A 16,177-nucleotide genomic window follows, 5' to 3' on the forward strand; every position below is an offset into this window, starting at 1 on the left:
CATCATACTTATTTGATCTGTATTCTGAGCAAAAAAATCTGAGAATTGGACTATATAAAGAAGAACGTGGCATTAGGATTGGAAGAAGACTCACTAATAACCTGCAATATGCAGACAACCCAACCTAGTTTAATATGTCATTTGATTTCCTGACTGCTACTTCTATGAGTATTAATTGTGAATCCAAGCAAAATGAAATTCTTGACAACTTTAATCAGTGCTCCATTTATCATGATGTCATTTATTGGTCCAGTTGTGAGAATTTTTCTTTTCTATACTGAATGTTGTAGTGTTCGATCTTCATCAGTAAGTACAAAGGTGAGTAAAAACTCATCTGTACTCTGGTTACACTAAAATACCCGCCCACCTCCACAGCTGATGACAACATTGAGTGTGCACATGAAGTAACTCTGTTGAATAGATGAGTGACAGTGGATTGATTATGTGGCAAATTATCTGAAAATCCGCCATGGCTCTGCTTATGAAGTAATCCATGACAGACTTGGGTTTCAAAAAGCTTGTGCTGGATGGGCACTGAAACAACTCACAGAGGAGCATAAAGAGAAGCATTTGGACATCTGCAAACAAAATTTGGACAGATATTTTGTTACTGGTGATGACACATGGATTTATCACTATGAGTCTGAGAGTAGACATCAGAGTATGGAATGGAAATATCTCAATCACTGACCAAGTAAAAGTTCAAAAGTCAAACATCAGCTGGAAAGTGCCAATGTTGGAGTGCAGTCAGGAAAAAGTTTCAACTATCAACAGTGGTCCTTTACAGTGAAATGCTCACTGAAGAGCTGAAGACTAAATTTGGAATTATAGCAGAGGACTGCTATCCAAGAGCCTTGGGAACTTACATGACAATGCATGTCCACACACCTTTGCCCACACTGTTGACACTCTGCAAAAACTTCATTTTGAGTTGTTAAAGCATCCTCCCTAAAGTCCTGATCTTGCTCCATCAGACTTTCCCTTGTTTGCTGCCCTGAAATCAGACTTTCAAGGACAATTTACCTCTGATGAAGAAGTGAAGACAGTGGCACATTTATGACTCAGCTCAGCCTAAAATGTTTTTTTGATAATGGAATAACAAAGGTTGTTGACAGATGGACAAAGTATATTGACAACCAGGGAGATGATGTCAATATATGCATTTGTCTTTACTAAAAGTTGATTAAAGTAAATTCTATAGCCAGAGGGCAGGTAATTTTTGACTCAGTCTCATATTTTAAGTCCTCTTTGCTTCCAGCAAGCAAGGTTGTACTGTTTATTGTAGGTTGTTAATGAGTCTTTTTCTAGTCCTGATGCCACATTCTTCTTCATATAATCCAGCTTCTTAGATTATTTGCTCAGCACACAGATTGAGTAAGTGTAGTGAAAAGATACAACCCTAAGGAACACTTTTTCTGATTTTAAACCACTCAGTATCCCATTCTTCTGTTCTAATGACTGTCTTTTAGTATATATACAAGTTCCTCATGAGCACAATGAAATGTTCTGGAACACCCATACTTTATAATGTTATCCAGAGTTTGTGATAAAACACACTGCTGAATGCCTTTGCATATTCAATAAATCACAAGCAAACTCTCTCTACTAGTCTCTGCTTTCAGCCAAGATCCAATGATATCCCTAGTTCCATGTCCTCTTCTGAATCTGGTTGGAGTTTCTGGCAGTTCCTTGCATATGCACTGTTGCAGGTGGTTTTGAATCATCTTTTTCACTTGCATGTGATATTAATGATATTTTTCAATGATTTCTGTATTCTGTTGGGTCACTGTTATTTGGAATGGACACAAATATAGATCTCTTACAATCAGTTGGCCATGTAGCTATCCAAATTTTTGGCATAGACAGTTGAGAACCTCCAGTGGTGCATCAGTTTGTTGAAACATTTCATGTGTAGTTTGTCAATTCCTGAATCCTATTTTTTGCCAGTGCCTTTAGTGCAGATTGGGCTCTTCCCTTCATACCATCAGTTCTTGATCATATGGTACCTCTTAAAAATGGGTGTACATTGACCAGTTATTTTTGGTACAACTACTCTGTGCATTCCTTCCATCTTTTTTCTTTTTTAAATAATAAAATGGCACTAGAACCAACCAAACTCTCAGCCTGACACAAAATGAATTGACCCCCTTTTGTTAGAAAATGATGACTACATATGGCCATGATTTACAAAAGCAATACTCATCATAGAATATTTTAGTAGAAGATACAAATTTCTAGGAAAACACTAAAGTTTTGAAGAATAACAACAACACACAAGGTTTAATGTGTGGTCCTGCTATTTACAAAGTGATTCACCTTGGTTTTCTTGAGATGCTAATCCCTACCTTACAGGATCTTTTTAACCATTGAGAAAGTAAAGGTCAAGCTTCAGGCTTCAAAAATTAGGCTTTCCCATTTTCTTTCTTTAGTTATTGAGTAAGTGAGACAACACATGTTTGAGGACCAAGTTGAAGTGACAAAGAACAGATACAGAGAAAAGAAATGGAGGGGGATGGTGAGACACTAATTATGAGAAAAATATTAAGAAAGTGAGGATGATCAGATGTCCCAGAGCTCAGCACTATTTGAAATGCAGTCTGTGAACCAATGCTGGCTCATGAAATGCTTGTGTTGAAATTAGTACAGAAACTGAGAGTGAAGTATTTAGAGGTTTTTATAGCACTTAGCGTAGTGGTTAAGAATCGGGCTGCGAACCTTAAGGTCAGCGGTTCGAAACTACCAGCCGCTCCGCGGGAGAAAGATGAGGCTTTCTACTCCTGTAAGGATTTACACCCTCGGAAACCCTGTACAGGGTCGCTATGGGTCGGAACAGACTCGACGGCACTTAACAACAACAATAGCACTTTGTCAGAGTAATTCTATACCTGTACTTTTCAATTTAATAACAAAAATTTTGAGCTTTTCTATGTCTTCATGGTTTTTTGTGTTTATTTGTTTTTTTCCAATATTTTTTTTGTTTATTTTTTGCACTTTCCAGATATATCAATCTGCAACTAGTTCTTTATCTCAGGTAAGTTGAAAAGATCCACCTTAATAGACAGCTTGAATTCCACTAAACAGACATTGATATTTAGCAGAGTGATATTTTAACTGACTGAACAGTTCCTCCTAGTTTTCAACTGAAATGTCCCCAGTAGGTAATTGTGAGAGTGGTGTGGGCCTATGGGATTCAAGGCGTTCCCAGTAGCACTTTATCACAGAATGAGGAACTTCTGAGTGTCAAGAGAATATAGAGAATTCTTTCAAGGTTCTTAGATGGGATGAAAAATTTGTAAACAAATCACTGAAGGTTTAATAATATAGAACATTGCAGTAGCAAGAACACAGCAGTTGTCAAAAAAATACCACCAAGGCAAATGCCAAGCCCCTAAGAAACTCCCATGCACATTGATTCAGCCCAGCTGATGTTATTCAGTACACATCAGTGGTCAGCATTTCCTTCCCTGGTGACTTAAAATAATTTAGTCTTAGAATTTGGTAAATAACTAGTGAGGACCAAAGAAGAAAATTCTGTCAGCATAAGTAAACCAGGTGGGAAGGGCAGGAAAAACATTTACAAACAAAATCTCTGTTTCCTGCTCCTATTTCCTCTTAACATCAGGCTCCCTTTCCTTTATTTGTTGATGTGTGTGCATGTGTGTGTGTGTGTATGTAGCTCCCAACTGATCCTTGACTCCTTGATTGTAGATGCCAGGAGTCCAGGATGAGCTATTTTTGAATTTGTTGGCTGAAAGTCAGCACTTACTACATTCAGTATTCAGATTGGAAGTGAATTAATTATCAATGGAGACTTAATTTTATTATATATCTTTCTTCCAAGAAATAAATAGTTGGACAAAATAATCTATTTGCCTATCAATTGGAAGTCTTAATTTTTTGTAAGGATTTTCAACAATTTTGATGGAGAGTGCTTCTATTGAATTTATCATTTTTACAAGTAAATGTTTTAATTTTTATTTTAAGATTTTACTGAGTCCTATGGGCTCCAGGGGTGGGGTGGGGTGGGTGGGATTAGTGTTTTTTTTTTAAGATTTTTATTTGAGATAATTGATGGGTCATCTGCAGTTGGAAGAAAGTATACCGTGATGGAATAGGTGATGTTTACATTGTGGGGATTGCAATCAATGGTATGAAACAAAATGTGTCTGAATTGTTGATTGGAAAGCTGATTTGCTCTATAAACCTTCATCCAATTCACAATAAAAACTTAAAAATAAATAAAAAGCCTGCGAGTCACAAAAAAGAAAGAATATCGAGAGATTCTGTGAATCCTTCACTTAATTTCCCTTGAAATTCTTGCATTGCAAAAGTACAATATCATAACCACATAATTGACATTGCACAGTCTACAGAATTTACTCTCATCTCAACGACTTTACATGCATGTATTGGTGTGCTTATCTGTGGCTACTTAATTTGATATTTTATTGCCCGTGTAGATTAATGAGATTACCCCCATAGTCAGTTCCACCATGATAAACATCCCTTGTTTTATCATTGCTTAGTTTTATAAATAAGTCACAACTACTCTTCTCTTTCTCCAAGACCCTGGAAAATATGTCTAATTTTCATCTGTATAATTTTGTCATTTCAAGAATATTGTATAAATGGAGTCATACATTTTTAAGATTCTATCATTTTTTTCAATTAGTATAATGCCATTGAGATCTATCCAAGTTACTATGTGTATCAGTAGTTTAATCTTTTTTGTTGCTTTGTGGTATTCCAAGATATTGGTATACCACAGTTTTTAAAACCATTTACCAGTTCAAGATGCTTACATTATTTCCTCCAAGCTGTTTTTTAAAAAAATAATTGAAACACTTTCCACCATTATCTTCTTTTAGAGATATGTTATTGTTTTTGTTACATGTTGTCAAGTTGATTCTGACTCACAGTGAACCTATATACGATTTCTGAGGAGTGGCTAGTAAGCTTGAACCTCCAACCTTGCAGTTCAAACTGACCTTGCAGTCCAGTGCATTAACCTGCAACGCCACACCAGGACTTCATTTTAGAGATACAGTATACATTTATTAATTGTTCAGATGGTGTAGATATTTTCTATGCACTGATTTATTGAATCCTCAGATTAACTAAGTGTAATGGAATTTATTATTATTTCCATTTTAACATGAGAGACAGTTCCTTGTTGATGAATTGATGAATGCATTTGGCTGATAATCAAAAGGCTGGCCATTTGAGTCTACCAGGAGTGCCTTAGAGAAAGGTTGGAGATCTACTTCAGAAAAGTGAGAAGAATTTTTGAAACACAGCTCTACTCTGATATACATGAAATTGATTGCATAGCAAGTGTCCTGATCTTTCCAATAAAAGCAATGAAATTTAGGCAAGTTAAGTGATCTGCATGAGTTCATATGGATTGGAACTGACTCAACAGCACCTAACAACAACAACAATCTATTCAAAGGGGGACCTGGTGTGGCACTGTGGCCTAAAGCAATGGGCCACCAGGTTAGTTTGAACCACAAAGTCAATGGTTCAAACTCACCAATCGCTCCTTAGAAACCCTGAACAGGGTTGTTATGAGTTGTGACCGACTCGACAGGAACCCAGGGTTAGAAAGCCATGACACTGGAGAAGTAGCAGAGGAATGACAGATGAACAGCAGTAGCAGATCCCAGAGCATGAAACACCAGTGGGATTCTAGCCCACTGAACAAGTACAGTTGAGTGATTTGGGGCAGAAGGCTGGCTTACACAGTGTTGTCCTCCAGGCACTTAATCGGGGGAGCTAGGTTTGCTGACCTACAGAGCTAAAGCTAAGAGACTTCAGGCTGAGATTTATGCTGGGGTGCTGTGCCCTGCGAGCATTTATCATTAGCCCTAAAAGAGCTTTGTAACATTGCTTAGGCAGAGAGAGGCCTGTCTGAGGGCACAGCTGAGGAGAGACTGTCTTAACTAAAGAACTGTTTTAAATAACATTTCTGATCCTGGATTGTAAACTGTTAACTTCCATAATAAACCCCATAACTGTGAGTGTGGGGCAATAACTTATCAAACTCAGAAGAATAAAATACGGTGGGAGGGATGGTTGGTGTCATTTTTCTCTGTCTTTTTTTTGAAGTGACTAATGGAGTATTGGTAGCGTAGTGGTTACGAATTGGGCTGCTAACCTCAAGGTCAGCAATTCGAAACTATCAGCTGTTTCACGGAAGAAAGATAAGGCGTTCTGCTCCCGTAAAGATTTACAGCCTCAGAAACCCTGTGCAGGGTCGCTATGAGTCGGAACCGAATCCACGGTACTTAACAACAACAACAATGGAGTTTTGGAGTCCTGGAGTGATACTGTAGGTTAATGTGTGGGACTGCAAAGTTGAATTGAACCACAAGGTCGGCAGTTCAAGTTTACCAACCTCTCCTTGGAAAACCTATACAGGGTCGCTTTTGGTCAGAACCAAATCAATGGCACTTAACAACAACAAATGGACTCCTAGAAGCATGATGGCTATGTATGATAAACACTGGACTGCGAAACACAAGGTTGGTGGTTCGAGCCCTCCAGTTGCTCCATGGGAGGAAGACGATGCTTTCTGCTCCTGTACAAAGTTACAGCCTTAGAAATCTTATAAAGGCTCGCTATGAGTCAGAACTGATTTGACTGCACTTAACAGCAACAACAATGCAGTCCTGATGCTGTGCACTTGGGTGCTAACTGCAAGGTCGGTGCTTTAAACCTGTCACTTCTCAGAAACCCTATATAGGGTCTCTATGAGTCAGAAACAAGTCAATGGCAAACAATAACAAATGTGAGTGAGGGATCAATCTAACGATTACTGGACAGCTGGAGTCCTGGTGTGGCACTGCAGGTTAATGTGGTGGACTGCAAGGCTGGTTTGAACCATAAGGTCGATGGTTCAAGCTCACCAGCTACTCCTTGGAAACCCTACACAGACAGAGTCACTGTGAGTCAGAACTGACTAGATGACGCTTAACAAAACAAAAACAACCACAAGGTTGGTGGTTCGAGCCCATCAGTTCATCCTTGGAAACCCTATGCAGGATTGCTACGAGTCAGAACTGACCTGTCAGAACTTAACAACAAATGAAGTTAGGGAAGGAGCCCTAGTTGCATAGTTAGTTGCTAACTACAATGTCAGCAGTTTGAATCTATTATCTGCTCAGCAGGAGAAAGATGAGGGTTTCAGCTTCTGTAAAGGTTTACGGCCTAGGAAACCCTATTAATCAGAACCAACTTGATAGCACACCGCCACCACCAGAGATCAAGAGGCGCAGTGCTGCAACATGAGGCACATGCAGGGTTGGCTGGTGTAAGTAAAAAAATCTGAGAAATGAGTGGTGAGACAGGAAACAAGATGAGTGCCACAGGATATGATATATGATATGAGGTCAACAGAACAGGAGGAAGTTGCATCTAAACTTTCAGCTTTTCGTGTTTGATCCTTGTAATCCTCTAGTGAGATGTAATGGCCACAAATAGATCTTGGGTTGATTATTTCAGTATTCCAATGAGGTATGTGGGGTCCTGATACAGCATTGTAGGATAAACACTGGTCTGCTAACCACAGGTTCAGTCATTCAAACCCACCTACCACTCCTCAGAAAACCTATACAGGGTTGCTGTGAGTTGGAACCAACTTGACACCACTTACCAACAAGAATAAATGAAGTATTTGATCTTGTGTAAAATACGCACATGCACAATTGACCAAGAGTGAAGAGATCTGGGCTCTGGTTCTGATCATTTAATCCCTCTGGGTCCTCACATATAAGATGCAATGATAATTTTGAAGGATTCTGTCAACATTACAATTATATAATTTGGTGAAAAATAACACTAAACATTTCCATGTTCTTTTGGAACTTTCACACTTCATTATTATTCTGTTATTTAAATGTAGTAATTCACATTTCAAAATTATTTGATCTATACTTATCTGCAGATACATGCATATATGTGTTCATGTCTATGTATACACACACATATTTGTATTTTTTTCCATTCTTTTTAAGTATGTGAAGGAGGCACTGTTTTTTGGTGGTGCAATGTAGTGGCTTATACATATTTGCTTAAGCATACCCAGATGAAGATGTTGTCTTGTTTGTTAAGATGTTCTTGCTCTAATTGTGGCTCTAATTGTGCTCTAATTGTGGCTGAGAGTGCAGACAGGAAAGTTGGAGTGATGGATGCTGTGTGGCTGAATGCTACTTAACAAGCCAAAATCCGTATGTGATGAGGAAAGGGAGAAAGAGGAATGAGATTTAAACAGGCAAGTACCTCTAGATGCTCTCTGTGCTCATAAGCATTCCCTTTAGTGAACCAGATTCCTCTAGAATAGGAGGCTCTTCCTTATGGAAGAATGAAACACCATAACACTTACTGTGTTATGCGAGAGGGTTGACCTATTAGGAAGTTGAACATTCATGTGCTAGTGAGGAGTGGAAGGGACCTTGAGGGAAAAGTACATAGGAACGACTTGCAGCCAGTAGAGGTCAGGCTTTTACTCTCCTTCTGCTCTGGGCTCTTCCCCATAATTGATTGGATTTGCAAGGATTATCAGTTTGTACTAACCTCGAACAAAACACCTCTATTGTCATTCTGCCCTAAAATGAGATATAAGTTGCCACTGATCAAAATAATTGTATAGGGAACTTGCTTCTAAGGAAGAAATTTATTGATTAAAGAAAACTATTTCATCTGAATCTGAATCAAAGCAATAATCCTCAGCAAAAAGCTTCTTTCAAATACATGCATAGCACTATTTTTCTAAGTGTCTAACCCCACGAATATATCTTTTGTGCTCATTAAAAAGAAAGCTTTGACATGCTTTTGTCTCCAGATGCTTGACATCTCATTCTTATTAATTTTTAGTTAAGAAAAAAAGATTTCTCTCAAGCAGTCTGTCAAATGTTAACAGGTATTGTATTTGTGTGTGTGCTTAGTGGGTGTTCTAATAATCCTCAATGAATATGTGGTAATACTAACTTTTGACTTCTGATGATTTCAATACTTCAGATTATTTCACTATTGATCATTCACCACTTAAAAGAGGAAAATAATTCAGACATATTAAAAACAAAAGTAGAATACATAAGAAAATTTCTATTTGTTAAATAATCAATTGTAATAATGTTGATATAATACTTAGAGTAAACAAATTATCTGCCACTACCACCTCCCATAGAAAAAGTAAAACAAATATTGTTGTTGTTGTTAAGTGCCATCATCTAGTCTGTTCCAATTCATAGTGACCCTGCTTTATTACAAAAGAGGGAATAAGCTTAGGGGGCTTAAGAACACTGAACCAGGCATAGAAGTTAGTCGATCACGAAAGATCTAGCACTTTTGATTCTTGAGTTATCATTTCTTTTTTTTATTATTCACAAATTATATTTTAATCATCAAAATAAAAATAAGTGCCTATTTGGAACATGTGAGACTTTGAGATATCTATTACTTTACAACAACTTGTTGAACATTGTCCAACTAGTTTGATTTTGACACATCATCAGGAGAAATCAGTCATTTTGTGAAGTAAATCACTCTTGTGCGTAAGTGCAATCCTTGGTGGGATGGATTGAATTAATAGCCAAAATTATTGACTCCAACATGCTGATGATCATAGAATGACTCAGAAGTGAATAATGTCTCCTTCTGTGTATATAAGGTTGACAACAGGAGGAGACACTTAACAACAGCTTGTTAGAACTGAAGCATTGGATAGAGAGATTCTTAGAGAGATAGTTCTAGAATCTTATCCACAGCTCCTGAACTTTTAGAACATATAAGGGCTTAAAGACTGAAGGGAGACACAGTGACTTTTTAAAATCTTTCTGAAGAGTGAAGCTATCTGTGTGACCCAAGCTCCTATGGAGGGGAGGGGTCCCAAGAGGGGTGGACGGCACTCACTTATGTCTCTAGTTTTGGAGCTAAGCAGGAGTGAGTGTTTCTTTTGATTATTACAAGCCCTCCAGGCAAAGAATGAATATTTTATGTAGGGACCAAGGAAGAGAAAGAGCTGATTCTCCCTAAGAGGATCATGCAGTAGGATAAGAAAACTTCCAACTTTAGGAGGAGCCTAAAACTCAAGTTAGCAATCTAAGGAGAAGAAACAGAGAAAATGATGAAATTTTCTCCCTTTTTAATTGTGATTGGGGTAGGATGAAGACGTATCTTATCATAATGAAGTTATCATATTGATTAATATATTGAACTGAACTCTTTTTTTTTTAAATTGTGATTTGAGGGAAGGTTTACAATGCAGATCAGTTTTCCATTTATACACATTTTGTTTCTTCTCTTCAACTGTAATCCCCACAGTTAAACATCTCTTATCTCACTTCCACCTATGTTTCCTGTTTCCATTTCTCCTTCTTTCCTTATCCTTTTGAACTTTGTCCTTAGACAAATACTGCCCTAGTGATCTCTAATGACTGATTAGTCTAAAGTGTGCATATCTCTCCAGTGCTATCCCTAATGACATGGATTGGCACAGTGACAGTAGCAATGGATACAAGCATAGCAAGATTGAGAGATGGGCTCAGGACTTGGTGGTGTTTCATTCTGTTGTACATAAGGTCACTACGAGTTGGTGCCTACAATGGCACCTAGCAACAACAAATAGACCTGTCTGGAGCCCTAGTAGTTTAATGGACCAGAGGCTGGGCTGCTAACCCCAAGTCAGCAGTTCAAATCTACAAGACACTCCATGGGAGAAAGAGGAACCTTTGAAACCCTTCATAGGATCACTATGAGTCGAAACTGACTTGGTGGCACACCACCACCGACTATAGATCTGTCTATTGTTTAGCTGAAAATTGAGCCATGGGAGTAAGTGTGTTTATGTACTTAAAGGGTGATTAAAGGCTATATATAACCTCAGGGGTTCTATCTGTCTCTATCCAACCAGCAAACCTAGTCTTTTTTAATGATTTTGAGTTTTAGTCCACATTTTTCTCCTACTCTATCCAGCACTTTCTGTGGTGAGTCCTTTCAGAATAGTCAGTAGAAATAGCCAGGTACCATCTAGTTCTTCTGATCTCACCATCATGGAGACTAATGTGACCCAACCTCTTTTAATTGCTATATAAAGACTATGTGTTTATGAAATAAAGGAACTGAACTTTTTTATATTAAAATGATATTTTCAAGATTAATGGTTTAGTACATTTTTCTCCATTTTTTTAAGTTTTGTCACAATGCACACCATTTGTCTTTTGTATTTTTTCTATGACATACTTATCATAAGAATTTCCGTACTGTTATATCATTTTTGCAATAATCATTTTAATGGCAGTACTGAGTTCTGTTGAGTTCCATAATTTGTTTCCATTCCTATGATGGAATTATTTAGAATTTGTTTTTCATCATAAAATTTTCTAAATTTTATAGCTGCTTATTTGTTTGGTTTTAGGATCTGAGCTTACCATCATTATACTTTTTATAGCAATTCATAAATATTCGCAAACCCTGTCCTAATTGTAAATTCAAACTGCATGGTTAAGCATTTTCTCCCTAAGTATTTGTAATTTTACCCAAGTCAGTGTGGGGAATTATCTTCATTTTAAAAAACAGGTAAAAGATTTTCATTGCAGCTTTGGCTTATATTTATTTGTTAACTAGTGAGTCTGAGTGATTTTCTAATTAATACTAGATGTATTATTCCTTTTGTTTTATTTATAAAAATATTGTCCCCTATGTAAAATGACTAGAAAAAGATAAACACCTAAATAGACAAAAGATAAAAGAACATAAATAAGTAGTAAATTAGGGAAGAATTATAGTGATTAAACAAGAAGATAAGTAAATGTTGAATATGAATAGTTATCAAATAAATGAACATTTAAAAATGATGAAATTCAAATGATGCTATCTGATACAGACTTAAGACCAACTTTTTATTTGCCTTTGAATTTCTACTAACTTTTTTAAAATGTGAGAATAATTGTATCTATGAAACTAAATATAGAATAATCTCCCTTGTTTTTGTTAAAGTTTTTTTTATTATGAATTGGGTGAAAGCTGCAGAGCAGATCACCAGTTTCCCATTCAACAATTTATACACATTTTGTTTCATCTCATTGACTGTAATCCCTTTAATGTAATATCACTTCCTCCATGTTTCCTGCTTCCATTCCTCTTTCTTTTCTAAACCTTCTGATTTTTGTGCTTGGGTAAATGCTGCTCTTTTGATCTCATATAGTTGCTTATACTAAGGTGTGTATACCTCATGAATGATACCATTTTCTTTATGTTATTATTGTTAAGTGACTGTCTAGTCTGTTCTAACTCATAGCAATCCTTGGATTGTAAATCTTTACCAGGTCAGAAAGCCTCATCTTTCTTCTGACGAGCTACTTGTAGATTTGAACTTCTGAACTTGAAGTGAACAGCCTAGCTCATAACCCTTTAAGATTCCAGGGGTCCTTATTCCCCTAATAGACCTAGTCATTGTTTGGCTGTATATTGAGCCATAGAGGTGACATCATTTCCAGATCTGAAGAGTGACTAAGGACTTGAGGGTCCACCAATATCTATCCTACCAGTAAGCCTGATTATCCTTTCCTTTTTTATGACTTTGAGTTTTGTTCCACATTTTTCACCCACTCTATCCAGGATTTTCTATTAAAATCTCTTTCAGAGCATTTTATAGTCCTACCAGAAATGTATAAGGGTTTTCTTTTTTTAAAGCATTGCTATTAATACTGGGGTGAGAAGATATATCATTTTTGCTTTGATTTTAATTACTTTAATGCCTAATGATCTCAAATATTTGTTGGCTGCCTAAATGTCTTCTTTGGTGAAGTATCTGTGTATGTTCACTCCATGAATTAATTGAATAATTTTTATCTTTTTCTTATTGAGGTAATTAAGTACTCTATAAGTTTTAGTGATTAGTCCCTTATAGATACATCATTGCCAATGTTTTTTTTCCTAATTTATGGGTTTTCTTTTAATTCTTTCAGTGAAATATTTCGATGAACTTAAGTGTCTAATTTTTAGGAGGTTCTGTCCTCTAGTTTGTCTTGTATTGTTTGTGTTTTCAAGGGGCTCTGGTAGTGTAGTGGCTATGAGTCTGGCTACTAACCTCAAGGTCAGCAGTTCAAAATGACCAGCTGCTTAATGGGAGAAAGGTGAGGCTTTCTGCTACCGTAAAGATTTACAGCCTTGGAAGCCCTGAACAGTGTTGCTATAAGTCAGAACTGACTCCCCGATATACCACCACCACCATTTGTATTTTTAGTAATGTTTGATAATGTATTTATGCCATGTATTAGAGCCCTTAAATTTGTTCTTGATTTTTCTCATTGATGAGATGATATTTACAGATCTAGCTTTTGCATTTAGATATCTCTTGATTACTTTTGTATGCTTGTTTCGTTAAAAAATTAGCCTCTCTAAAAAATGAGTAATTATCCAGATCACTTTTCCCAAATTATATCTATTAATAATTAATAATTCATTATATCTATTAATAATTAGTTTTTATTGTGAATTGAGTGATAGTTTACATGGGAGAACATCGGTTTTATACTTATCATTTCATTGTAATGATTACACTCTCCTCTGTGCATCATCATTCAACAGTATTTGCTTCTATTCCTATTCCCTCTGGGTTGTTTGTTTTTTGTTTTTTTTTTGGATGTACACAAAAACACTCAAGAATATATACTAATTTAAACAATCAAGGGGCACATTATGTAAGCCTGCTTCCTGGCCACAAGCACTCAGTCTTTCTCTTTCCATGAGTCTAGAGTCCTCAGCTGCTCTCTTTCTCCATGTCCTCATCTCTGCTTCCATCTCTGGTGTCACTGCCCCTCTACATAGGGTCCAACATTCTGGTCATGCTCTTCTCCCTTATTGGTTCTAGGGTCTTCTCCTCCTGGAATATAAGATTAACTACTCCCCCTTTTGGTTACAAAATTTCTACCTTTACAGTTGTGACCGTCGCAATTAGTCATGGTAACAGTTACTCACTATTGAATCATAAGAATCTTATACCCATCTCCTTTCACCAGACTCACCTAAACTAGATGAAAACTATTCAGTGGGGACCCTATCTTCCTCCACACACTCTTAAACTAAACTTCCTGTTGAAAACTTGTAAGCCAGTCACTTCTTGCCTTTATCACCTACTCATTTTAGATAGCCAATGTCCAAGTTGCCTGTCCCTATTTACTCTGTACACAGAGGGGATAGGATTGATATGTGATGTGAAGACTCCTTCCCTCTCAATTGGTATTTTGAGCTATTACATCCAAAAGTATAGGTCACGTTCACCAAATTGTAGCAATTTACACTTGTTTCCTTTATCAAAAATTATTTTTTTAACTTCCTTTAGTCAAGTTCTGATCATCAAGCCATCGACGCTAGGTTTTCTTGTGCACCTCCCTTCACTTCATATCAGGTTGTTCTTGTGCACCTCCCTTCACTTCATATCAGTTGGATGCGTCACTCTCAGCTCTAGCCCTTCATGGCTATTTCCTTGTTCATGGGCTCAGGAGTCCCCAGGTCTCACCACACTTCAGACCAACCAGCCCTTCCTCCTCCCTCTCTCATCTCTAGGTCAGCAGGAGTCTATGGGACACGGTTGAACTCAGCCCATATTATCATTGCTGCCTTTTCTTTTCTTCCACTAATCAGTAGACCAACATGGTCACCAGCAACCATACATGCCTGCTCATGTGTTCCCTTTGTGTTTCAGTTTTGGAGGGGTGTTTGCCCTAAAGGGGCGTGATTGCTTGCCCTGATGGCTCCCTGGTGAACAAGTTGCTTGTTCTTGTAGTAGCTGGAAAAGACTGCCATTTTTGTTTTGAATTTTTTTCCTGCTGATCTTTCTTTCAAGAAGTATCTTCTCTTCCTCTTCCCATAAATGGCCTGAAGTAATCTCATAAAATAGTTTGCTACTCACTTGACCCAGAAAACCCCACAAAATCCTGCAAATCCAGAGGTTCAAATTTCCCGGTCTGTTTTAAGAACACCCATGATATGGCTCAGGCCATCAAGGGTATGCATATCTGGAAAGCCACCAATTATGTTAAAGTTGTCATTTTGCAGAAGCAATGTGTACCATTCCGATGTTACAATGGTAGCGTTGGTAGGTGTGCCCAGGACAAACAGTGGGGTTGGACACAGGGTTGGTGGCCCAAAAAGAGCGCTGAATTTTTGCTGCACATGCTTAAAAACGTAGAGAGCAATTATGAACTTACGGGTTTAGATGTGGATTCTCTGGTCATTGATCATATCCAAGTCAACAAAGCTCCCAAGATGCACCACAGAACTTACAGAGCTCATGGTTGGATCAACCCCTACATGAGCTCTCCCGGCCATATTGAGATGATCCTCACCGAAAAGGAACAAATTGTTCCCAAACCAGAAAAGGAAGTTGCACAGAAGAAAAAGATATCTCAGAAGAAACTGAAGAAACAAAACTTATGACTCGGGAATAAATTAAGCTTAAAATAAAATGCAAATAAAAGTTAAAAAAAAAAAACACAAATAATAAATAGGGGGAATCTATTTATTATTCCCCGGTCAGGAGTTCAAGGCCCTGTGGGCCCAAGCGTTGCTGACCGTCCAAACCATAGGCTCTGAGGATCAGACTTTAACCACCTAGCAGACATAGCAAAATGTCCCTCATCTGATTATTCAGTTATGCTGGTTAGTAATTCCATACATGAGCCCTGGATACCCACAGATAAATGTAAAAACCTTCCCTAAAAGCCGAGACTGTAAATTCCAAAAAGGCAAAGTTTCCCCTCTCCCGCCCCCCAAAAAAGCTAAAGAGGAAGAGAGAAACTCTGTTAACTGATGGTATGTGGAGGAGATTATAATCAATGTAATGAAACAAGGTATATGAGTGTTTGAACGTGAAACCGATGATGTGCCCTGAAAACTTTCACTCAATCCACAATAAAAACCTTAAAGAAAAAAAAAAAAAAGTATCTTCTGTTGCTCTAGCTGTTCTAGGCTGGATTGCTGGTCCTTTCTAGTGGGAATATCCCACCTCACAAGGTTAGTATTCCACCTAAGGTCCTATGCACTACATTAATTTTTAATTAATCAACAATTGATTACATTATATAAAAGACAATAAGGATATAGGTTCATGAGCCTTCGTCCCCTGCATATACTGACCAAATTAATCTTCAAATGTATTAGCACATTTAGGAAA

The 16,177-nt window shown here is 37.4% G+C and overlaps 1 protein-coding gene across 1 annotated transcript in view; it reads left to right on the plus strand.

The window, feature by feature from the left end:
• LOC102827589 (60S ribosomal protein L17-like) overlaps positions 1-15,784 on the plus strand; it is a gene marked incomplete at its 3' end in the record, with an annotated part of 49,799 nt that extends 34,015 nt beyond the window's left edge. The window contains exons 2-3 of the mRNA XM_006837672.1: positions 14,903-15,407; positions 15,772-15,784. Coding sequence (XP_006837735.1) covers positions 14,903-15,407; positions 15,772-15,784 — 518 coding nt within the window. The remainder of the gene's footprint in view (positions 1-14,902; positions 15,408-15,771) is intronic.
• Between the last annotated feature and the right edge of the window lie 393 nt (positions 15,785-16,177).

This window comes from Chrysochloris asiatica, unplaced genomic scaffold, assembly GCF_000296735.1.
Source record: "Chrysochloris asiatica unplaced genomic scaffold, ChrAsi1.0 scaffold00022, whole genome shotgun sequence".
NCBI classification, from domain to species: domain Eukaryota; kingdom Metazoa; phylum Chordata; class Mammalia; order Afrosoricida; family Chrysochloridae; genus Chrysochloris; species Chrysochloris asiatica.